The sequence below is a fragment of the Schistocerca serialis genome, chromosome 2 (assembly GCF_023864345.2).
Source record: "Schistocerca serialis cubense isolate TAMUIC-IGC-003099 chromosome 2, iqSchSeri2.2, whole genome shotgun sequence".
NCBI lineage: Eukaryota > Metazoa > Arthropoda > Insecta > Orthoptera > Acrididae > Schistocerca > Schistocerca serialis.
The window spans coordinates 461,901,627-461,926,927 of NC_064639.1; the positions used below are offsets into that span (position 1 = coordinate 461,901,627).

Genomic DNA, 25,301 nt, shown 5'->3' on the forward strand with positions numbered 1-25,301 from the left:
GAAATTTTTAAAAGGTTACATAACTTGTTTCAACGCACTGAGTTGTCAGTTTCAAATGTAACCGCAAACCTGGGAAACTGCACTAATAACTGCAGTCACATTTCTTTCAAATATTACAAAAAATACACTAAAACCAGCAAACTGAAGCAAAGGCAGCAGAAACGGGTCACAAGACATCGTGGCAATTTTTGGCTCATCAGTCATTTCACACCTTAATGCAGTGTAAATGAAAACTGCATCAGGATGAAAGATATTATATACTTTTGCATTGGGTCCTGCAGTGATGCAAACAAAGGCTCATACGTCCGAAAATTAAAAAATACGTGCATTTAATTGACATCGTGGCGAAAGCTGCCAGGAGATAAGTAGTTACCATTGCCTCACAGTAATCTTACAACATGTAGCAAGCCCAAAACTAGAACACAGCATGCAATCTTACTGTGTTCTGCTAATGAAATATTACAAAGGCGATGCACTCCCACTTGGGGCTAACACAAGACTAATCTACAAGCACGACATTGCTTCAGCTAGCTGGTTGCACATCAAATCACTAGAGGGCATACGTGTAGCATAAAAAAACAGGAGGAAAAAAGGGATCTATAGAGAGTCTACAATAACAAGCATCACTGTCAAAAATAACAGCTTACAGCAAGAAGTTTCCTTACAGTGCAGCATTATGGCAACCTAAATATTGTTATAAATACAATATAAAGTGATAATCCTATGTTTGCTATCATGATGCCATCTATTACTCATTATTACATAGATATGTACAGAATAAGCAATTCCTACAAATTAATTACACCTGTAATGCATGACCATCCCATGCATTAGGATAGGAAGGGCGGGAAGGGGGAGAGGGGGGGGGGGGGGGGGGGGGGAAGAACAAGTGAGTCACACTCGATTTTTTTTGTTTTTGACTAAACTCCAAGCACATGACAGTGACACAGCGACATTTCCTTACAGTGCAGCACTATGGCAACATAAATATTGATGTAAATACAATACAAAATGGTAACCCTACACTAATCATTGCAATGCTGTCTATTACTCACTTTATATAATTGTGCACAGAATAAGCAATATCCAGTTTTATTGCATCTGTAATGCAAAGTGGCAATACAAAAGTATAATCATTATATGGAGTGGGAAAGGAACAGTTGGGGGGGGAGGGGGGGGGGGGGTTCATAAGTGAGTCATAATTGATCTTTTTATGTTTGACCTAATGTGCAACAAATGTGCATCCAGTACAGAACAGTGTTACAGTGACACTATATTATACACCTGTATATTTTATAATAATAAAAAATATGTAATGACAAAAATTAATGTGGTGGGAAGCTCAAAGTCTATGACACTGCATATGTAATTCTGCACATAGTATATAACCAAGTCTAACTAACAGCATGTAACTACAACATTCACAAAATGAGGCAGAAAACCTATATTTGATGAATAACAACAAGTGAAGACAAAAAATGCAGTAGGTAGCATGAGGTGTGAGCTATTGCATATGTGCATTGTAGGTAGCGAGAGTTCATAGGTTATTTGACAATACGTATCTTCTTATTCCCACAAATGACTGCAAAGGCAAATAAATATATAAAAGGGCAGTGACACTGACCTGAAGGCAACACCTCAATGACAGTGAATACTGAATGTGTAATAAAATATTGATTCATAATACTGAACTATGGCAAAATGACATATCAGAGCAATACTTTTACACAAGGCAAACCACCAGTATCTTTTACAGTAGGACAGACAAGTGACATATCGCAATAATGCTTGTAAATAAGGCAGAAAACCAGAGTATCTTATAAGGTAAGACATACCACCTACAACAGTGAAAGCAGAATATGTAATAAGCCATTGATTCATAACAGAGAACCATGCCAAAGTAAAATCATAGCACAAGTACTTATAAGCAAGGCAAACAAACAATATATCATAAAAGTATAGCAGACACCAAAGAACAATTCATACGGTACGCAGCTCAAGATCTATGCTATTGCACAAGTGCATTATGCACCATAGCATATGTCTGTGCCAAAGTGACATCATATAGCTTCAACACTTACAAACACATTAAGCGACCACCTACCTATTTTTATGAATGAGAACAAGGAAAAAAAAAAATAATAATAAATTCACTAGGAGAACGCAGTACGGTTGTGTGCTGTGTTCTAAGTTTGGGGTTGCTGCACATTATAACATTACGGTGAGGCAATGATAACTATGTATCTCATAGGAGCTTTTGCCATGATGTTGGTTAAATGCACTTTCTTTTTTTTATTTTCAGTTGTGTGAGACTTTTGTTTGCAAAATGATCATTGCATTGCTACAGGACGTAATGCAAAATTATATAATGTGTTTCATCCCGATGCAATTTTCATTTACACTGCATTAAGGTGTGAAATGACTGATCTCCCAAGAATTGTCATGGCATCCTGTGACCTGTTTCTGCTGCTTTGTTTCAGTTTACTGGTTTTAGTGTGTTTTTCATAATATTTGAAAGAAGTGTGACTGCTATTACTCATACAGTTTTCACATTTGTGATTACATTTGAAACTGACAACTCAGTGCTTCATTATGTAACCTTTTAAATAATTTCATTGTTTTGGTGACTGTGGCTTGATGACTGTTTGTTGTGTCAAATATACATTTTACCCTTTAAATACTTGTATTTCCAAGTAGATGCCAATATTCCGGAGGGCTGAACGGAAAGCCTCTCCAGTTTGTCTGACGAACCGGTTTCAGGCTCTGTCTCAGGCTGATACTGATCTTCGGCCTGACATGGCTGCTTGTCCTGTTCCAGAGGTTGCCCCTCAGTCTGCAAGATCCGGGCAGTCGCAGAGGGTGGGCTTACTGGTAGTTGGGAGCTCCAACGTCAGGCGCGTAATGGGGCCCCTTAGGGAAATGGCAGCAAGAGAGGGGAAGAAAACCAATGTGCACTCCGTGTGCATACCGGGGGGAGTCATTCCAGATGTGGAAAGGGTCCTTCCGGATGCCATGAAGGGTACAGGGTGCACCCATCTGCAGGTGGTCGCTCATGTCGGCACCAATGATGTGTGTCGCTATGGATCGGAGGAAATCCTCTCTGGCTTCCGGCGGCTATCTGATTTGGTGAAGACTGCCAGTCTCGCTAGCGGAATGAAAGCAGAGCTCACCATCTGCAGCATCGTCGACAGGACTGACTGCGGACCTTTGGTACAGAGCCGAGTGGAGGGTCTGAATCAGAGGCTGAGACGGTTCTGTGACCGTGTGGGCTGCAGATTCCTCGACTTGCGCCATAGGGTGGTGGGGTTTCGGGTTCCGCTGGATAGGTCAGGAGTCCACTACACGCAACAAGCGGCTACACGGGTAGCAGGGGTTGTGTGGCGTGGGCTGGGCGGTTTTTTAGGTTAGATGGCCTTGGGCAAGTACAGAAAGGGCAACAGCCTTAACGGGTGCGGGGCAAAGTCAGGACATGCGGGGACCAAGCAGCAATCGGTATTGTAATTGTCAACTGTCGAAGCTGCGTTGGTAAAGTACCGGAACTTCAAGTGCTGATAGAAAGCACCGAAGCTGAAATCGTTATAGGTACAGAAAGCTGGCTTAAGCCAGAGATAAATTCTGCCGAAATTTTTACAAAGGTACAGACGGTGTTTAGAAAGGATAGATTGCATGCAACCGGTGGTGGAGTGTCCATCGCTGTTAGTAGTAGTTTATCCTGTAGTGAAGTAGAAGTGGATAGTTCCTGTGAATTATTATGGGTGGAGGTTACACTAAACAACCGAACTAGGTTAATAATTGGCTCCTTTTACCGACCTCCCGACTCAGCAGCATTAGTGGCAGAACAACTGAGAGAAAATTTGGAATACATTTCACATAAATTTTCTCAGCATGTTATAGTCTTAGGTGGAGATTTCAATTTACCAGATATAGACTGGGACACTCAGATGTTTAGGACGGGTGGTAGGGACAGAGCATCGAGTGACATTATACTGAGTGCACTATCCGAAAATTACCTCGAGCAATTAAACAGAGAACCGACTCGTGGAGATAACATATTGGACCTACTGATAACAAACAGACCCGAACTTTTCGAATCTGTATGTACAGAACAGGGAATCAGTGATCATAAGGCCGTTGCAGCATCCCTGAATATGGAAGTTAATAGGAATATAAAAAAAGGGAGGAAGGTTTATCTGTTTAGCAAGAGTAATAGAAGGCAGATTTCAGACTACCTAACAGATCAAAACGAAAATTTCTGTTCCGACACTGACAATGTTGAGTGTTTATGGAAAAAGTTCAAGGCAATCGTAAAATGCGTTTTAGACAGGTACGTGCCGAGTAAAACTGTGAGGGACGGGAAAAACCCACCGTGGTACAACAACAATGTTAGGAAACTACTGCGAAAGCAAAGAGAGCTCCACTCCAAGTTTAAGCGCAGCCAAAACCTCTCAGACAAACAGAAGCTAAACGATGTCAAAGTTAGCGTAAGGAGGGCTATGCGTGAAGCGTTCATTGAATTCGAAAGTAAAATTCTATGTACCGACTTGACAGAAAATCCTAGGAAGTTCTGGTCTTACGTTAAATCAGTAAGTGGCTCGAAACAGCATATCCAGACACTACGGGATGATGATGGCATTGAAACAGAGGATGACACGCGTAAAGCTGAAATACTAAACACCTTTTTCCAAAGCTGTTTCACAGAGGAAGACCGCACTGCAGTTCCTTCTCTAAATCCTCGCACAAACGAAAAAATGGCTGACATCGAAATAAGTGTCCAAGGAATAGAAAAGCAACTGGAATCACTCAATAGAGGAAAGTCCACTGGACCTGACGGGATACCAATTCGATTCTACACAGAGTACGCGAAAGAACTTGCCCCCCTTCTAACAGCCGTGTACCGCAAGTCTCTGGAGGAACGGAGGGTTCCAAATGATTGGAAAAGAGCACAGATAGTCCCAGTCTTCAAGAAGGGTCGTCGAGCAGATGCGCAAAACTATAGACCTATATCTCTTACGTCGATCTCTTGTAGAATTTTAGAACATGTTTTTTGCTCGCGTATCATGTCATTTCTGGAAACCCAGAATCTACTATGTAGGAATCAACATGGATTCCGGAAACAGCGATCGTGTGAGACCCAACTCGCCTTATTTGTTCATGAGACCCAGAAAATATTAGATACAGGCTCCCAGGTAGATGCTATTTTTCTTGACTTCCGGAAGGCGTTCGATACAGTTCCGCACTGTCGCCTGATAAACAAAGTAAGAGCCTACGGAATATCAGACCAGCTGTGTGGCTGGATTGAAGAGTTTTTAGCAAACAGAACACAGCATGTTGTTATCAATGGAGAGACGTCTACAGACGTTAAAGTAACCTCTGGCGTGCCACAGGGGAGTGTTATGGGACCATTGCTTTTCACAATATATATAAATGACTTAGTAGATAGTGTCGGAAGTTCCATGCGGCTTTTCGCGGATGATGCTGTAGTATACAGAGAAGTTGCTGCATTAGAAAATTGTAGCGAAATACAGGAAGATCTGCAGCGGATAGGCACTTGGTGCAGGGAGTGGCAACTGACCCTTAACATAGACAAATGTAATGTATTGCGAATACATAGAAAGAAGGATCCGTTATTGTATGATTATATGATAGCGGAACAAACACTGGTAGCAGTTACTTCTGTAAAATATCTGGGAGTATGCGTACGGAACGATTTGAAGTGGAATGATCGTATCATATAAAATTAATTGTTGGTAAGGCGGGTACCAGGTTGAGATTCATTGGGAGAGTGCTTAGAAAATGTAGTCCATCAACAAAGGAGGTGGCTTACAAAACACTCGTTCGACCTATACTTGAGTATTGCTCATCAGTGTGGGATCCGTACCAGGTCGGGTTGACGGAGGAGATAGAGAAGATCCAAAGAAGAGGGGCGCGTTTCGTCACTGGGTTATTTGGTAACCGTGATAGCGTTACGGAGATGTTTAATAAACTCAAGTGGCAGACTCTGCAAGAGAGGCGCTCTGCATCGCGGTGTAGCTTGCTCGCCAGGTTTCGAGAGGGTGCGTTTCTGGATGAGGTATCGAATATATTGCTTCCCCCTACTTATACTTCCCGAGGAGATCACGAATGTAAAATTAGAGAGATTAGAGCGCGCACGGAGGCTTTCAGACAGTCGTTCTTCCCGCGAACCATACGCGACTGGAACAGGAAGGGGAGGTAATGACAGTGGCACGTAAAGTGCCCTCCGCCACACACCGTTGGGTGGCTTGCGGAGTATTAATGTAGATGTAGATGTAGATATATGATTGGTCATTGTGAAACCATGTCAGAGTAGATTCAGTATTTATTAATTGTTTGCAATGAGAGCTGACCAAATAACTTTATAAACATATGAAACAGTTTACTCTGGAACACAATTTATTTATGGAACTTAAATATTTCATGTATTTTGGATGACTACCACCTTCAAAATTTCTAGTACAATACCAAATCTACACAGAAGAGGAAAATAAACAAATACTAAGACAATATATTCATCCAAGCAAGGACACACATACCACAAGAAAATAAATGGATACAAGGTATCTCATCAAACTAGAATATACCAGCAACATTAACATGTGTTTACCAAGATGCATGCACAGTATCATCATATGAAACTCCTTGAAGTCTTTGTAGATTGCTGATCTTTTTACTGGCAAGATGATCATCATTACAGAGTTTAGTGACAGGAAATGTGTATTAACTGAAACTTATATACTGACAATGAAAACAAGCAATTTTTGACAATAAAATTGGATAGATAAAAAATCTACTCACCAAGCAGCTGCAGAACACACACATAAAAGAATGTTATAAATGAATGAATTAGCACACAAGGTAGACAACAGATGACAGTTTGAACAAGACAGATGACAACAAAGACTGACAAGACAGTTACGTAAGAAGGAATGATGGCCACATGTGCTAATGTAACAACAAAAATAATCAATTTTCTTATGTACCCCTTTTGCCAGTCTTTGTTGTCATCCACCTTGTTCAAACTGTCATCTTTTTTACCTTAGGTTTTAATCTGTTCATTTATAACCTCCTTTTATGTGTGTGTTCTGCTGCTGCTTAGAGCATAGATTTTTCATCTATTTAATTACATTATACTGTAAAAAATTGATTGTTTTCGTTGTTATGTTAGCCCATGTAGCCATCATTCCTTCTTATGTAACCGTCTTGTCAGTCTTTGTTGTTGCCTGTCTTTTTCAATCTGTCATCTGTTTTCTACCTTATGTGCTAATCTGTTCATTTATAACTTCCTTTTATGTGTGTGTTCTGCCACTGCTTGGTGAGTAGATTTTTTATCCATCCAATCAAAATATATAGCAACAATGTCACCTTGATTAAATTAAAGAAGCACCTATCAGTTCATTCACTGGGGGGCACTAGAGGTCAGTTATCTTACACATCTGATGCATAATGCTGGCTCTCTGGACTTCCTCAATATTATTTCATGAAAATATCAACCTTTCCTCCTAGGACATTGACCAAAACAACTTTTAAAATGCTTTGATTTCTTCTTTTAATCAGATCCAGTGAGTCTCCAAAACACTGACTACAGAATACTTGCTGCTTATTTATTGTTTTGCATAAACTACACTATTTCATCATTTTAAAACTCTCCCCTGCATCTCCACAATTAAGTCCCATTCAACTCTTGCTGAATTTACTAACACCACTAGCTCTAGTTGTTTTTACATTACTGAATTTGTATTTACAAAACACAACTATAACAACTGAAATGGGCAGTGTGACAGCTACCAGCACCTCAAAACTGGAATTCATCTACACCACTCACTTCCCTCTAGATGCTTGCTGCAAAAATTAGCAATTTCAGACAGCAAAATCCATCACATATCAATTTTTATATCAGTAGTGGCGAAAGTGATGGCTAAGGCATGCACCTAGTTTTGGATGCCTCCTAAGTCTCATATATGTTAATCTTTACCAATCTTCCTCCAATAATTACTGGATGAATTAAACAATTAATAATGTTTCATCAAAACACTATTGATTTTATTTTTAGTTAATTTACCTTTATTGTTTTAAACACACGAAGACCAATTTTAAGTAGTAATTTTGACAGGTAATATAAATGAAGAAAAGACAAAATGTTCACACTTGGCAAGTGAAGTTACAATAAGTTTTCTAATCAGTCCGGAATGGCACCAAGGTGCTAGTCTTCCGGGCAGCCATCTGTGTGATGAATGTATAAACAGAGTCTCAAACAGAGCGATCCTGTCAATGGCATTGCTTGGACAGAGGGTGCCTTGACAACAGGTATGTTCAAGAGTTTGTACGCTGGAGGAGGCTAGAGAGAATACCAATCATAGACAAATTCTGTTAATGCTGAAGGCAGCACTTTCGGCAAGAAAGCATAGGTGGTGAGAGAAAGTGAGGGGCCCCATGGTGGGGACTCCATGTCATTGGTGGCTAACAAAAGCCCTGAGAAGCAGCCTTACCTCATTGATATCCTATAGTAAAAAGAATACGTCTGTCCCTTGATATTGCTTTCAAGAGTGAAAAGAGTATCATTACTTCACAGACAGCCAATCAAGACGAGATCTTATTTCACTGCTATGGCAGAGATCTAAGGGGAAATTGTGCAGAACTCTTTAAGTCAGGATTCAAGGTAGAAACTTAGTATAATTAGCTGACAAATTATAAAGTGAACTTTGGCTGGTGAGTTGGAGAGAGAACCATAAGATTAGCACCAGCAGCTGATGGCAGTCATGCATCAAGACTTGGTCACTTTCATGGAGACGCCTCATTTGGGGCAATTAGCTTTTGCCACTGAGATTGTTAGAATAAACTTACAAGTAATGTGATTCATCTGATAAGTCTTATACTCCATGAAATTTGACAAATCCTCTTCTCTTCACATTGTGGATTATACATCCAGTCAGATCAAAGTCTCCTGTTCCCAATGGTCCAACTGGCTGAATTGCTTATCAAAAATCCTGTCACCTAAGTCCAAGCAACACCAAAATTTGCAGTGCAAACACATGATTGATTTGTTACAGAAGGTTGCTACTGTAATGACCAAGACATGAAGAGTTGCCATAAAAAAAGGAAAAATATCTAATTATGAATATTAGCAGTAAACATTGTAACTTAAAGGCGTACAGTGCAAGCTGCTTTCGTCAGTCCACTAGAAGGTCCTACTTATTGAGAAATTGCTGATTTCACACTCACTGATGGCGAATTGGAGGTAAAAAGAGACACAGTCATATACCATCTGTAAGCTAACAGCCCCAAATGCCTTACACAGATGCTCTCAAGCAAGACAGAGTTCCAGAGCAAGGAAAGTTCCAAACAGCAGCCTTGGATGACCAACTACCAACAGCAGATACTATATGAGTGAGCATATAAAATTTTGACTCCCCACCCCCCGAACCGGATGAATGGGTCTATGTAGCCCACAAAGATGAAAGACTACCACTGTTATGTGATAGTTGTAAACCAATAGATACAATCATGAAAGGGACAGTAAACTGACATTCTCAGTAAAGTTTATGGAATATGGCAAGAGACTAGACTACATATCCAGCTGACAATACAGACTGAGTGAGGCCTCTGGCACATACCACCCAATGTTAAAATAACCATGAAGGAGGTCCAGTCCAAAACTAAAATACATGCAAATAATGGCGAAGATCGAGAACTGCGTTTTCCTACACCTGAGAGCATACACACTTGCAGGACCTAAAAGGGCTAGGGCAGTGCATGCATGAATTAGAATATAAGTTACGATTACACAAAAGAGTAGCACAGACTGAGAGATCCAACTGGAAAACATACAGTTCCATCTATGCATTAGCAACCACCACTACCCTCATAACCATAGTAGTGATTCTTAGACAAGTCAAGATGCAGAAACCAGCACAGCAAGTGGAAAGAAGGGAAACATTATGACCTTGTGCATATAAATTGTGATATGACTCATAGGAAAATCTCACAAGAAGTGCACCCCCTAAGTGAAATTATTTCCAACCACAGTGCTTCGCCACCAGATACACAAGATCGCAGATGAAGGATGGAAAAGGTGAGAAAACTGATTGTACATGTGTGTGTTACAGGACTCTAGTAATTGTATTAATTGAAAAAAACATGTTTGTATATTTATTTGATAAAAGAAAAGAGAAACTCATTTATTTATCTCCGTGTATGAAAACACCAATATAACTTGTATAAGAAAAAAGTGCAGAATTAATGCATAAGATTTGAGGACAAATTTTCTCCTGGTATGGGAGGTGTATTGGATGAATCATCAAGAGTTTCCAGAAAGAAAAAAAAATCATCAAGTATGAATATTAGCAGTAAGCCTTGTAACTTATAGACAGATGTACAGCGCAAGACACTTTCACCAGTCCATTAAGAGGTCATTTGCATTGAGAAACCACAGACTTCACAATCGCTAATGGTGTACCAGAGGTAAAAAGAGACAGAGTCACTTACCATCTGTAAGCAAATGGCCCCAAATGCCGTAAATAGAGGCCCTCAAACATCGATCAAGGCAGATTACAGACTAGAGAGAGCTGCAGACAGGGGAGAGCTGCAGACGAGGGAAGGGCTGCAGACGAGGGGAGAGCTGCAGACGAGGGAAGAGCTGCAGACGAGGGAAGAGCTGCAGACGAGGGGAGAGCTGCAGACGAGGGGAGAGCTGCAGACGAGGGGAGAGCTGCAGACGAGGGGAGAGCTGCAGACGAGGGGAGAGCTGCAGACGAGGGGGGAGCTGCAGACGAGGGGAGAGTTCCTTCCAGACAGAGGAGAATTCCAGTCAGATGACCAACCACCTAGTAGATATTACGTGAGCATTACACTCAATAAAGCCTGTACACTAAGAAAGCTTGCCTGTTTGTACCTCTGGACTAGGGTCACTGATTTCCATCATACATGTATCTACCTGTACCTGTGGCTGAATTTCACTTACATTTAGGCGAGTACTTGAACTTAAAGGCTTCAATTAGAGCAACAGAATCTGGTCCCAGCATGGTTCATGGTTTGTAGTACCATATGTTACTGTGCTTACGAAAATCTTAACAAAGTGATGGGCCAGGGTGGTCATTTGTTCTTGTAACTGATTTGAGAATCATGTAAAGTTCATCTATGTTAACTTAAGTCATAAACCAATGTCTGTGCTCTTCTGCACATTCATTGCAAACTCATGACCAAGTAATAAAAAGCAAACTAGCAAGCTAAACCAAAGTCTCATTTTCTTACCACCACCATATCTGCCACCTCAGCCTAACATCTAAGTCGTTCTGTACTGTCTCCAACCACAGAGAGGTGAAAAATCTCAGCTGACCCCATCACCATTGCACTCCTGCATGCAGCCACTCTTGTATTGAGAAATGGATGACCTAAAATCCAGTGTCACCTCTGATTTGAGCGTGAGCTTTTGAGTAAGTGTGTTGTGACCCACACCAGGTAATGATATTAATAACCTTGTAATTCAATACTATCCAGTTCCTTCATTCTATTATGGAGATTATCAACAAAAAGGAGACCTGCCATTAGATATACAACATCTAGCATAACATATTGGGTCTACTAATCAACAATTATTCACGATAATTACATATTTGTGAGAATACTCTATTGGATTGTATCTTGTTATCAGTTAAAAATGTGGTACAGAAAACTAAGAAAACCAAACATCAGAATGTACATATTCACTTGCCACTACTATTTGCAACATTATTTGGCAAAAAGGAATACAAACGTCTCAAAAATTACATCGACAGGAAGTGCAAAACGGCTAAACAGGGATGGCTAGAGGATAAATGTAAGGATGTACAGGCTTATCTCACTAGGGGTAAGATAGATACTGCCTACAGGAAAATTAAAGAGACCTTTGGAGAAAAGAGAACCACTTGCATTAATGTCAAGAGCTCAGATGGAAACCCAGTTCTAAGCAAAGAAGGGAAAGCAGAAAGGTGGAAGGAGTATATAGAGGGTCTATACAAGGGCGATGCACTTGAGGACAATTTATGGAAATGGAAGAGGATGTAGATGAAGATGAAATGGGGGATATGATACTGCGTGAAGAGTTTGACAGAGCACTGAAAGACCTGAGTCGAAACAAGGCCCTGGAAGTAGACAACATTCCATTAGAACTACTGACGGGCTTGGGAGAGCCAGTCCTGACAGAACTCTACCATCTGGTGAGCAAGATGTACGAGACATGCGAAATACCCTCAGACTTCAAGAAGAATATAATAATCCCAATCCCGAAGAAAGCAGGTGTTGACAGATGTGAAAATTACCGAACTATCACTTTAATAAGTCATGGCTGCAAAATACTAACGCGAATTCTTTACAGACAAATGGAAAAACTAGTAGAAGCCGACCTTGGGGAAGATCAGTTTGGATTCCGTAGAAATATTGGAACACGTGAGGCAATACTGACCCTACGGCTTATCTTAGAAGCTAGATTAAGGAAAGGCAAACCTACGTTTCTAGCATTTGTAGACTTAGAGAAAGCTTTTGACAATGTTGACTGGAATACACTCTTTCAAATTCTGAAGGTGGCAGGGGTAAAATATAGGGAGCGAAAGGCTATTTACAATCTGTATAGAAACCAAATGGCAGTTATAAGAGTTGAGGGCCATGAAAGGGAAGCAGTGGTTGGGAAGGGAGTGAGGCAGGGTTGTAGCCTCTCCCCGATGTTATTCAATCTGTATATTGAGCAAGCAGTGAAGGAAACAAAAGAAAAATTCCGAGTAGGTATTAAAATCCATGGAGAAGAAATAAAAACTTTGAGGTTCGCCGATAACATTGTAATTCTGTCAGAGACAGCAAAGGACTGGGAAGAGCAGTTGAACGGAATGGACAGTGTCTTGAAGGGAGGGTATAAGATGAACATCAACAAAACGAGGATAATGGAATGTAGTCGAATTAAGTCAGGTGATGTTGAGGGAATTAGATTAGGAAATGAGACACTTAAAGTAGTAAAGGAGTTTTGCTATTTGGGGAGCAAAATAACTGATGATGGTCGAATTAGAGAGGATATAAAATGTAGACTGGCAATGGGAAGGGAAGCGTTTCTGAAGAAGAGAAATTTGTTAACATCGAGTATTGATTTAAGTGTTAGGAAGTCGTTTATGGAAGTATTTGTATGGAGTGTAGCCATGTATGGAAGTGAAACATGGACGATAAATAGTTTATACAAGAAGAGAATAGAAGCTTTTGAAATGTGGTGCTACAGAAGAATGCTGAAGATTAGATGGGTAGATCACATAACTAATGGTTGTTGAATAGGATTGGGGAGAAGAGAAGTTTGTGGCACAACTTGACTAGAAGAAGGGATCGCCGGCATGTTCTGAGGCATCAAGGGTTCACCAATTTAGTATTGGAGGGCAGCGTGGAGGGTAAAAAGTGCAGAGGGAGACCAAGAGATGAATACACCAAGCAGATTCAGAAGAATGTAGGTTGCAGTAGGTACTGGGAGATGAAGAAGCTTGCACAGGATAGAGTAGCATGGAGAGCTGCATCAAACCAGTCTCAGGGCTGAAGACCACAACAACAACAACAACAACAGTGTACAAAAAATGTGAACTGTGTTTCACTGATAATTTTGATGCTCTCAACAGCCTACCAATCACAAGTCTCTTGAATTTGGCAACTGTCACCATAACATGGTATTTGGGATGTGTGGTGACACCCATGATTATACAGTGTATAAAACATGAGTGGTGGAGCTGAATTTTGACACCAAAAGAAAATGTGTTCTTTCACAAAGAGAAAAAAGGACTGCTGATGTCCGGAGATTCAAAACATAGGATGTTTCACAATTCCTATTACAGGCTTCTTGGGATTGTAGAGGGGATTTAGTAGATCAAGTTTTGATAAGGAACCAATGTACCACTTGGATGTAAAATAAATTCAAAGATTTGATCACTTTCAGATCTCCCACATCAAAATGCACACAGAGTGGAGAAATGAAGTTGACCTGTGTTCTCTACAGGAGTTCAAGGCATTGGTAATGTTTCAAGAACTTATCTTTTCCACATAACAGAGGACATCCTCTTCAATGTCTAGCGTGCAGTGTGTCCATGCAGCGCCACACTCAGTCTTCGTAGTTGCAAACGTAACAGTTTCTCACATCATTGTTGTAGTCAGGCAAAAACAGTATGTGGTGTCATAATTACAACAGAGACTGACGATGGCACCCTGTTCTCAGTTTGTGCAATATTGTAAGCGGGAGATTTGAAAGTTATCCAATATGAACAATTATTTTATATCAAAACATTATATTTTCGTATCAGAGTTCCTTATCAAAACTTTATCTGCCAAGTACCCTCTACAACATTTAAGCCTCGTACACACCTAGCAACAAAAGTTGTGGAGCATGACTCACAGAAGAAGTTTCAGGACTGTTCCATGACATATTTCTCATGCTCTACAAGTGTCACAATGAAGTTACAGGTTCATTTCCTTATTGAAGTGGAAAACGTGTGACAATGTTATGTGACTTATTGTAGTCTGTATGTATTCTGATTTAGTTTCTACTTGCCACAGAGACAACACTGAAAATAACTGGAGATTTCCAGGCCCTCAAATGCCTTTGGGATATGAGATCACAAGAATACAAAAACAGAAGCAAAAAGAAGCATGCTATGTGCACTTGACCAGATAATATGAAATGTCACAACAAAAGAGAGGAAAAAACACACAATTTAAAAATCAAAATTCAGAAGAGAACTACTATAAAAAAGTCAAAGTGGTTTGGTTACCACCAATTACAAGTCATGGAATCCAGGGGAATTCAGCAAACAGACTGCAATTAAGGCAATGAAAATGGACAGACACACTATGAAGTAAGCACGTTTTACCTTGTTTCACAGTTTATACAATACAGTCCACTGATTTCTACTTGTGCTGTAATGAGAAATATTAATTCTAAATGTGCACATATTATTTATAATTCAACTGAAAATTATATGTAAATTAATATTTCCTCATCCGTATAATAAAACAACATGTTAATTTTGTACCATCATTGTTGTTGTTTATCACCATCATTGTTGTTGTTTATCTGATCTTTGCTGCTCAGTTCCAATTATAACCAGTTTCTTTTAAGATTTTCCAGTTTTGGTAAACCAGCAGTAGGTGTGGATGAGAGAATTTGTATAAGGACTATGACAATACAATGTACCAATGTATCAGTCCAGCCCACTAAGGAAAATTATGGGGAAAAAATTGTGTAGTCACAAATCTTTGTTCAGTGGTAAGGGGAATGATAATGAACAACGCACTAAAATTCCTGACCAGTCAGTGCGAGGATCAAGGGTGTCAAATGCATCACCTCTCAGCCTCAGCTCTCCAAAACATGAAGAGGCCCAAAGGCTTAAATTGTCTCCCTCTGCAACAGAATTATGTCCCCTAGGTGTTATAGAACTTGATATATTTCAACTCCAGTCAAGCAATGCATTACAGCAGAATACTGAACATGATCAGTCCCTTTCCATCAGATATATTCACACCCTCCTTGGAAGACATACTGTGGATGTGTGGTAAGTGGTTCCACTCAGTGCAGCCCACTTAACAAGTGCCAGCAATTTCTGAATGGAAGAGATTTATGCAATTTACCAGTAGCACAATGGTGAGAGAAGTTGAATAACTTCCTGATCATTCATTAATTCACCCCAAATGACTACAACATGGCTTTACAATATGGTGACAATAACAGACAGCAGTAAGATGCCATACTTACCAATCCAACCCGTTCCCATCAGCACTACATAGGGTCCAGTCAACATCAGACTTACAAATTAAACACTTTTCAACCACTGTTTAAAAAGAATATATTTTACATAAAAGCTCTCAGCAATTTCAAATAAGTATAGTACTGCTTCACTGGTTCACAGACACCACGTTAGATAATGTTGTGGAAGCTGCACAATATTTCAACCAGACAGCTGCTTGTTATCTTCAGGTGCGTACTGACCTGTTGCTGCAGTGGCTTGGCAGTATACACACTGACTTGCTAGAAAATAGCGTAGGCACCAAGGGGTGGGGCTGTAACGCCATAGCAGATGAATAATGGAACAAGGTGACATCTACTGCTCCCTGGCAAAGAAACAGGCCACAGTCTTCGCATGTGCGATGCGGGGATGGCGCGGCTGCAAGTCATGTCTCAGCTCGCGTGCAGGCAGTGTTGGCATCCAGTTTAAGTGTGCAGACTCCAATTCTCCATCTGCATTGACTTGGATTTGTTCGTCTGCAGTTGATGTTACCACAGTACCATCAATGCTGGGTACCATACCTTGCCGAGTTAAAATTCAGAGTCTCTATTAATCAGGTCGTTATATGTATTTTGACTGCATCTTTAATGCTGGGTCCCAGAACATATTGGGAATCCATCATTAAAGACGCAGATGAAATATGTGTAATGACCTGATTAATAGAAACTTTGGGTTTCAACTCAACAAGGCATGGGAACCAGCACTGGCCCTACTAAGGCATCATCAGCTGCAGATGAATGAATCCGAGTCAACACAGATGGAGAATCAGAGTCCAAGGAGTTGCACATGCAAAGACTGGGGCCCATTTCTCCAGCTGGGAGCATTGGATGTCGTCATGCTCTATGATTCATCTACGATGATGTTACAGGCCCACCCCTTGGCACCTGCGTTTTCCTAGTGAGTCAGCGTAATATATTGGTGAGACTCTGCAGCAACACATCAGCAGGCACCTGAAGATGATGAGCAACTGTCTCCTTGAAATACTGTGCAGCTTGTACAACACTATAATGGCACAATGCCTGTGAACCCATGAAGCAGTTATTATATCAGGAAGGTATCAAGCAGCACAAGTACAGCACTCACTCAATAAAGTGAAAAGAACTATATTACATAAACATAGGATCAGTTAAGTTATTTTGCCTACTTCCGTAACAGAAATGAACACAAAATGTTGGGAGGGTATAGTCTGTCTGTAAACTGCATGGACAGTGCTCATAGTGGAGGAAGTCACCTCTCCTGGAAAAACGCTACAACTGCCCGAAAGGCACAGGTCCCAAGTTCAAATCTCAATGTAGCATACAGTTTTAATCTTCCAGAAGTTTCATACCCCATAGTTGCTATATGTAACCCAGTGCTGTAGAGAGAATGGGGACTCACAAGCTTGCTTTCTTCTTTTTGCAGACCTACGTAAGAGGGAAGTGCAAGACCATAATCTGGCAACCCCCCCCCCCCTCCCGGCTTTCCCCCATTACAATCTCAGAACACAATGTATTCCTAAATATGGTTCTATTGCACTTACATATTGTATAAACAATATTTCTTCGTCATTTTTGCTAGATGCCGCAGTTTTCTAGATAATCATGAAACACCTAAAAAAACACCTTTAAATACCCCCCCCCCCCCCCCCCCACTCAGGATGTTTAGTATGCAGTTCATGACACTCCCCCTACCAATGTACAAAAATCTGCGACTGCACAAATTTTTTTCCACCAGTCAACATTTTTTGGTCTTTCTTAATCTTGCTATATGGATACTGTCCATATCGAATGTTGCACAATTTAGATGCCAGGTGAGTACAAGGCTTCATAGGTCCATAATAAGAATTTTGAAACACCCTGTATTGTCCATGATGTTACAATATTACAGAATTTTAACAGCCCTTTTATTTGGAATACTGTCTTAACAGCTCAAGAAATGGACTATGCAGAGCTAGTTTAATTTTGCAGGAATACTGACTTAAAATTTGTCAACTACACTACTGGCCATTAAAATTGCTACACCATGAAGATGACGTGCTACAGACGCAAAATTTAACCGACAGGAAGAAGATGCTGTGATATGCAAATTATTAGCTTTTCAGAGCATTCACACAAGGCTGGCGCCGGTGGCGACACCTACAACGTGCTGACATGAGGAAAGTTTCCAACCGATTTCTCATACACAAGAGCAGTTGACTGGCGTTGCCTGGTGAAACGTTGTTGTGATGCCTCATGTAAGGAGGAGAAATGCGTACCATCACGTTTCCGACTTTGATAAAGGTCGGATTGTAGCCTATTGCGATTCCGGTTTATCGTATCGCGATATTGCTGCTGGCGTTGGTAGAGATCCAATGACTGTTAGCAGAATATGGAATCGGTGCGTTCAGGAGGGTAATACTGGATCCCAACGGCCTCGTATCACTATCAGTCGAAATGACAGCCATCTTATCCGCATGGCTGTAACAGATCGTGCAGCCACGTCTCGATCCCTGAGTCAACAGATGGGGACCTTTGCAAGACAACAACCATCTGCATGAACAGTTCGACGACGTTTGCAGCAGCATGGACTATCAGCTCGGAGACCATTGCTGTGGTTACCCTTGACGCTGCATCACAGACAGGAGCACCTGCGATGGTGCACTCAACGACAAACCTAGGTGCACGAATGGCAAAACGTCATTTTTTCGGATGAATCCAGGTTCTGTTTACAGCATCATGATGGTCGCATCCGTATTTGGCGACATCGCGGTGAACGCACATAGGAAGCGTGTATTCATCATCGCCATACTGGCGTATCACCCGGCGTGATCGTATGGGGTGCCATTGGTTACACGTCTCGGTCACCTCTTTTTAGCATTGACGGCACTTTGAACAGTGGTCGTTACATTTCAGATGCCTTACGACCCGTGGCTCTACCCTTCATTCGATCCCTGCGAAACCCTACATTTCAGCAGGATAATGCACGACCGCATGTGGTAGGTCCTGTACGAGCCTTTCTGGATACAGAAAATGTTCGACTGCTGCCCTAGCCAGCACATTCTCCAGATCTCTCACCAATTGAAAACGTCTGGTCAATGGTGGTCGAGCAACTGGCTCATCACAATACTCCAGTCACTACTCTTGATGAACTGTGGTATCGTGTTGAAGCAGCATGGGCAGCTGTACCTGTACACGCCATCCAAGCTCTGTTTGACTCAATGTCCAGGCGTATCAAGGCCGTTTTTACAGCCAGAGGTGGTTGTTCTGGGTACTGATTTCTCAGGATCTATGCGCCCAAATTGCGTGAAAATGTAATCACATGCCAGTTCTAGTATAATATATTTGTCCAAAGAATATCCGTTTATCATCTGCATTTCTTCTTGGTGTAGCAATTTTAATGGCCAGTAGTGTATTTACTTAAGAAATGAAAGTTATCACTGTGCATGTATAAGAAGCACTTTCACACATACATTTGTTGTTAGGAAGTAAGTAAAACATATTTTAAAAAGGTAGTAGTTCCTAAAAACATACTAAACATGTAAAGTTCAATTAAAGTCCATGCAGTGAACATATAACCGGGCTTTGTCAAATCAATTATCAAAGCAAAGGAAGACCAGTGTCTCTGCATACATTATTACAAGACTTATTAATTTAATGAGCAATGTGAAAGAAAAAGTATAGCAGGCACTTGATACTGTTAACATAACAACGGTATGAACCTGGTCAAGACATCCTTAGTTACTGAAACCCAGATACAACATGTACATAAAGTCAAGTGATCTTATCTGGCAGACATTTCAGTACAATTTTTTCAATATTATGCCAGAGCAAATTATGATCTGTGAAGTTGGTTCCTCGAGAGAATATCCCAACTGTCAGTTCAATAAGACTGTCATATTATATATAATTGTATGACAGAAGCAATTAGGCACTAAGACAATTCCCTAGTTTAATGTTTCTTCAAAATAAGAGAACCTTTATTATGAAATATGGATATCTATTTTCAGACAGTCTAACACTACCAACAACTAGGTGGCTCATTGTAGCATCTTGCGCTGTTCGAAACTAAAGTTAACTGCATATGTAGCTGGCACCAGCTCATCAGCAAAATAAAATAAAATTAAAAAAAAGCTTGGCTTAAAATCAAAATTGTAGAAAAAAATGAAAGAAGAAACTCAGTGCAGTACTGACATAAAACAATATGGAACATAAAAAAACCTTAACAAAATCTAGGAACCGCAGGACATACTTTCCAAGTGCGATGAAAGGAAATATGGCCACATAGTATGCAATGCAGATAATGGCAATCATCCAGAATATGGCAGGAAAATCTTTGACATCTGTTATTCTCACCACTTCTCCATCCTGGACCATCGTTCTCTTTAGGATCCTTTCAGCTCGTCTATCCAAGTATGCCAGAATAATAGCAGAGACGAGGGACATTATGCAAGTTACTGATGCTGAAAATGTACAAAAATATTGAAGATGTTTTATAATGAACTTTAAACGTCATAATCTCACATACAACACTAAGAAATTATGCAGTGGCAAAATAAGTGATCTCAACAAAGGACAGAAAGTTCTCTTACTGATTCTCTTACTTATTCGTAGTTTTGATCAAAGTTATTTTTGAAACCTAGGTAATAGCAGTCATTTGAAAACAGAAAATTAACTGTAGAGTGTACAAGGTGGAGGCTGGAAGGAGAAAATGAGTTTCCCCACCTCTCACTTTACCCCCTTCTGAAACTACCAGTGTGAAGGATTTCCTTCAACTCTTGCCAACATATACTAATTGCTTACACAGCTGGACCATCCAGTTGCTGAACATGCTGCCCAACACAATGTGCTTCACTTGAATGACAGCTTCGCAGCCTTCACTACCTCGCTCCTTCCTACCAACAACAGTTTTTCCAAATTGCGCACGTGAGAGTCCTCCCTGCAGTACATCCTACATTCCTGTAATACCGCCAGCTTCAAACTTTGCTAGACCCTGTCCTCCACCTACCTATACCCTTCTCTTCTACCACTCCAGAACTAGATGGTCTTCTAGTCTACCAACGCATCCACTAGTCTTTTTCCCCCTCCCTATTTCTACCCCCATGCAACCACCTGACTGCACCTAGCAGTCCTAGCCTGTAACCATCACATCCCTGCGTGCTTCCACAGGCAGCACTACATGTCCAGAGACAGTGGTAGAGAGAGAGAGAGAGAGAGAGAGAGAGAGAGAGAGAGAGAGAGAGAGAGAGAGAGAGAGAGAGAGAGTGTTTGTGTGTGTGTGTGTGTGTGTGTGTGTGTGTGGGCGCGCGCACGTGCATCTTTTGGCCAAAAGCTTAAATAAATAGCAGTATTTTCATTGTGCCTGTCTGCATCTCCTCTCTATATAGTGGGTAGCAATCTATTCTTTTCACATTATTGTTGCTATTACATTCTGGACTTTCCATTCAATATTCTGCCTAATGGCTTTTATTCCATCCCACAACCCTACGCTGTTTTCTTTTGTTACTATTCTCTACTATTCTCCAACACATTACTTTACTCAGTGTCTGTCCTTTTCTCCATCTTCTTTCCTGTGTTTTATCCATCACCTTCCAAATCGGACATGCTCTGTCTTGTGAATCACTCTATCAATGGTTTTGTTCATGCACAACACACAGTTACATGAGCGCACGGCTTGTTGTTGCTGCATCTCAGGTTTCCACGCTTTTCCTGCTGATTTCCTAGATCTTCAAATTGATCACCCTTCATCCTTCAGTCTTATGTTTCTACACATATTATTTTTTGTACCTTCCTGTGCCACATGAACTTGTTGAACCTCAATCCCTCCCCCACCTCCTCTTATTTCAGCATGCACAAACTAACCTTATCTAATCCATTTCTTCTTTCTATAGGTATTTACTACCACAGAGAAAAATAAATATGGAGTTAAAATATTAACTGCTATTGGCAAGTCATAGAAGTAAAATAATAATGTATTTTATTACATAGAGAGTTCATCAAACAATTAGTAGATGTAAGGACACTGACTTCACTTTGGAGTGGAGGGCATGGTGTAGTGAAACTTCCTGAGAGGTTAAAATTACATAGCGCACTGCAACTGAAGCTGTTTTGAGTCATGCTGTGAAGTGTGTTTGGATAAATCCGACTGCCAGAGGACTGCTTGTGAATGCCAAGGGTGCGAGTTCGAACTATCATCTGATAAACAGTCTTAATCTAAGCACAAAGTTTCAATATTGAGATATTTCAATAATTCTAATATTTAACCAATACGGAGTGTCCCAAAATAATGTATACACTCTCTAAAACTGAATATCTCTTTAACTGAAGGAGACAGAAGTACAGTTTTGTGGGTAATAATTCAGAAAGCGGTGAAAAATGTAAAAAACACTTTCTTTTGTTTCAGAATTGTAAACAAACATGACATTATCATTGGATCAATGGAAATGGGTGCTAAAGTTTTACTGGAAAACACAGAATGTGAGTGAGGGTTGAATTTGGGACACCACCAACAAGGGTAACAGTTAAAAGAATACGAGATAAGTTTGACATCGAAAGAACGGGACTGGATAAGAGGATTGCGGAAGAAAGAGACATTCTACGGACAAGGAAAGTATTGATGCAGTGATCCAGGCATACACACAATCTCTGAAAAACCTGTGAGGTAATGCTCTAGTGAGGGTGGAATCTGCAAAAGCAGTATTAATATAATTTTCCGGGCTCAGAAACTTAAGTTTACAGTCCAATACATTTCCATGCTGTTAAAGAGGATGATCCTGATAGGTGAAGTGAATTTTGTGAAAGGATCACTAAGAGATGTGAAGAAGAGTTAGGTTTCAAGATCTAATGCTTTGGTCGGATGAAGCGATGTTTCTTTAAACTTAACAGAGCAATTAACCATTATAATTATGGGTACTGGGCCAGTGAGAAGCCGAGGAAAGGCATGTTAGTCTACCAGGAGTATGGGACTAGTGTGGGCTGTCTTCTAGAGGGTTAATCAGGCTGTACTTCTTTGGAAACATTGACTCAGGTGACTCTTACCTAAAAATGTTGCATCTGATGACTCCTAGTCTTATTGACTGTTTTATGGGAGGGCATTTCTCAATTGCACATTCTGTATCAGACCGATACAACGATCTCCTTATTTATTTCCTCTAGACCTATTTTTATGGGGTACTCTCAAGACCACAAACACTGGATGCCCTTAATGAGCAAATTGTGCAAACTTGTGATTCTATTCCATTAGGAACAATTAGCACGTCAGTCTATTATAAGTTGTTGTCGATGGTGTAACACAGCGGAAGGAGATCGTTTTGAACATTTACCATCTTTAGCTGGACCATAGGGTACACCACAAACACTGTATTGTATTTCTATCTCCTTTAATTAAAGAAATATTCAGTTTCAAAGAGTGTATACATTATTTTGGGACATCATATATATATATATATATAATGGAAGGAAACATTCCACGTGGGAAAAATTATATATAAAAACAAAGATGAGGTGACTTACCGAACAAAAGCGCTGGCAGGTCGATAGACACACAAACAAACACAAACATACACACAAAATTCAAGCTTTCGCAACAAACTGTTGCCTCATCAGGAAAGAGGGAAGGAGAGGGAAAGACGAAAGGATGTGGGTTTTAAGGGAGAGGGTAAGGAGTCATTCCAATCCCGGGAGCGGAAAGACTTACCTTAGGGGGGAAAAAAAGGAAAAAAGGACGGGTATACACTCGCACACACACACATATCCATCCACACATATACAGACGTCTGCTTGTGTCTGTATATGTGTGGATGGATATGTGTGTGTGTGCGAGTTTATACCCGTCCTTTTTTCCTTTTTTCCCCCCCTAAGGTAAGTCTTTCCGCTCCCGGGATTGGAATGACTCCTTACCCTCTCCCTTAAAACCCACATCCTTTCATCTTTCCCTCTCCTTCCCTCTTTCCTGATGAGGCAACCATTGGTTGCGAAAGCTAGAATTTTGTGTGTATGTTTGTGTGTCTATCGACCTGCCAGCGCTTTCGTTCGGTAAGTCACCTCATCTTTATTTTTATATGTAATTTTTCCCACGTGGAATGTTTCCCTCTATTTTTATATATATATATATATATATATATATATATATATATATATATATAAAACAAAGATGATGTGACTTACCATACGAAAGCGCTGGCAGGTCGATAGAAAAACAAACAATCGACCTGCCAGCGCTTTCGTATGGTAAGTCACATCATCTTTGTTTTTAAATATATTTTTCCCGTGTGGAATGTTTCCCTATTATATATATATATATATATATATAACATGTTTAAAAAATACAGCAAATTATTTTCTATCAATACTTATTAATTGTACATCATGTATAAATTTCTATTTAAATTGCATCTATTTTTACACCCAGAAGAGCATAAGTTCTGGAACAGCAATGGCACACAATATGTCTATGATGCATGACAGAAAAAGTCTGAAGTTACTCAAAGTTTGGATGTTGGCAGTAAATTATTATTATTATTATTATTATTTTGTGCTGGACATGTTCACATCACATTGTGATGCAACAAAATAGTAGGTTTAAACAAATTTCAAGAAATATTTCCCAAGGCTAGTACTCATACCTCCACGTTTCTTGAACAATTATACAGTAATATTGTTCCCAAAAACATCAGCAGGTAAAACACCACAGTACAGTGCATACACAAATCTTTGTTTAGAAGGTATGAGTTAAGCAAGGCATAAGAGTAAAGAAGTAATCCTACTGGGACACTATCATTACATGTTAAAACCTGGTTCTTCGCTGTTCACAGGAAATGCTTTTACTAACAATTTTGATCTGTCCAACAGTTTTGTAACAAAGTATACTCTGCTGAGATCATCCAAGAGACATATCATTCAGAGGCAAAAGATAATGTACAACACACACTTGATATATCACACTAACAACTGCATAGTTTGGGCAAAATAGTATGGGTGAGTGCAGAATGAATGTGTCAACAGGAATCTGTAACAGTACGCAAAGTAAAACTGGAACTCTACTCATATACCAGTGAAACAGGATATTTATGACAAAGTAATATGTACAAAATATTACTTTATCAAGTTTATATGAAACATCTTAGTTTTTGTTACTTCTGCATATGATTTGTGTCATTTCTAACACTACATTTTGGTGACAAAGCTTACTCTCCATACATCATCCCCCTCTCAAGGCACCAGGCTTTAAGACTACCAAGAGATTCTTTAATATTATTATCAGGTTCTGCCAAATATGGATGGAAAATTCAGTAAATGTTCAAAGGTTTCATTAATTCTGCATTATAACCAGATTAAATAAATGAATTAAGATGGGGACAGAGTTGGTGTATCCAAACTATGCTTTGCATAGCCCCACACAACTGTCACTATAAACCTAATATAAGTGCACCTCTTTGCCTGTTGGAATAACAATCTTTTCCTCAGTGTTCTCTGACTTCACTCTGCAGATTTGTGAGCTAATCTTTGACTACGCTTCTGTTAATGTGTTCAGTATATTTTGTGGTGTTTCAAGGAT

At 40.1% G+C, this 25,301-nt stretch overlaps 1 protein-coding gene across 3 annotated transcripts in view; it reads right to left on the reverse strand.

Moving 5' to 3' along the window:
* LOC126457364 (major facilitator superfamily domain-containing protein 1-like) overlaps window positions 1-25,301 on the reverse strand; it is a 123,467-nt gene that overhangs the window by 44,757 nt on the left and 53,409 nt on the right. For all 3 annotated transcript variants that reach the window (XM_050093604.1, XM_050093605.1, XM_050093606.1), the window contains exon 6: window positions 19,998-20,208. In XM_050093604.1, the coding sequence (XP_049949561.1) occupies window positions 19,998-20,208 (211 nt within the window). The remainder of the gene's footprint in view (window positions 1-19,997; window positions 20,209-25,301) is intronic.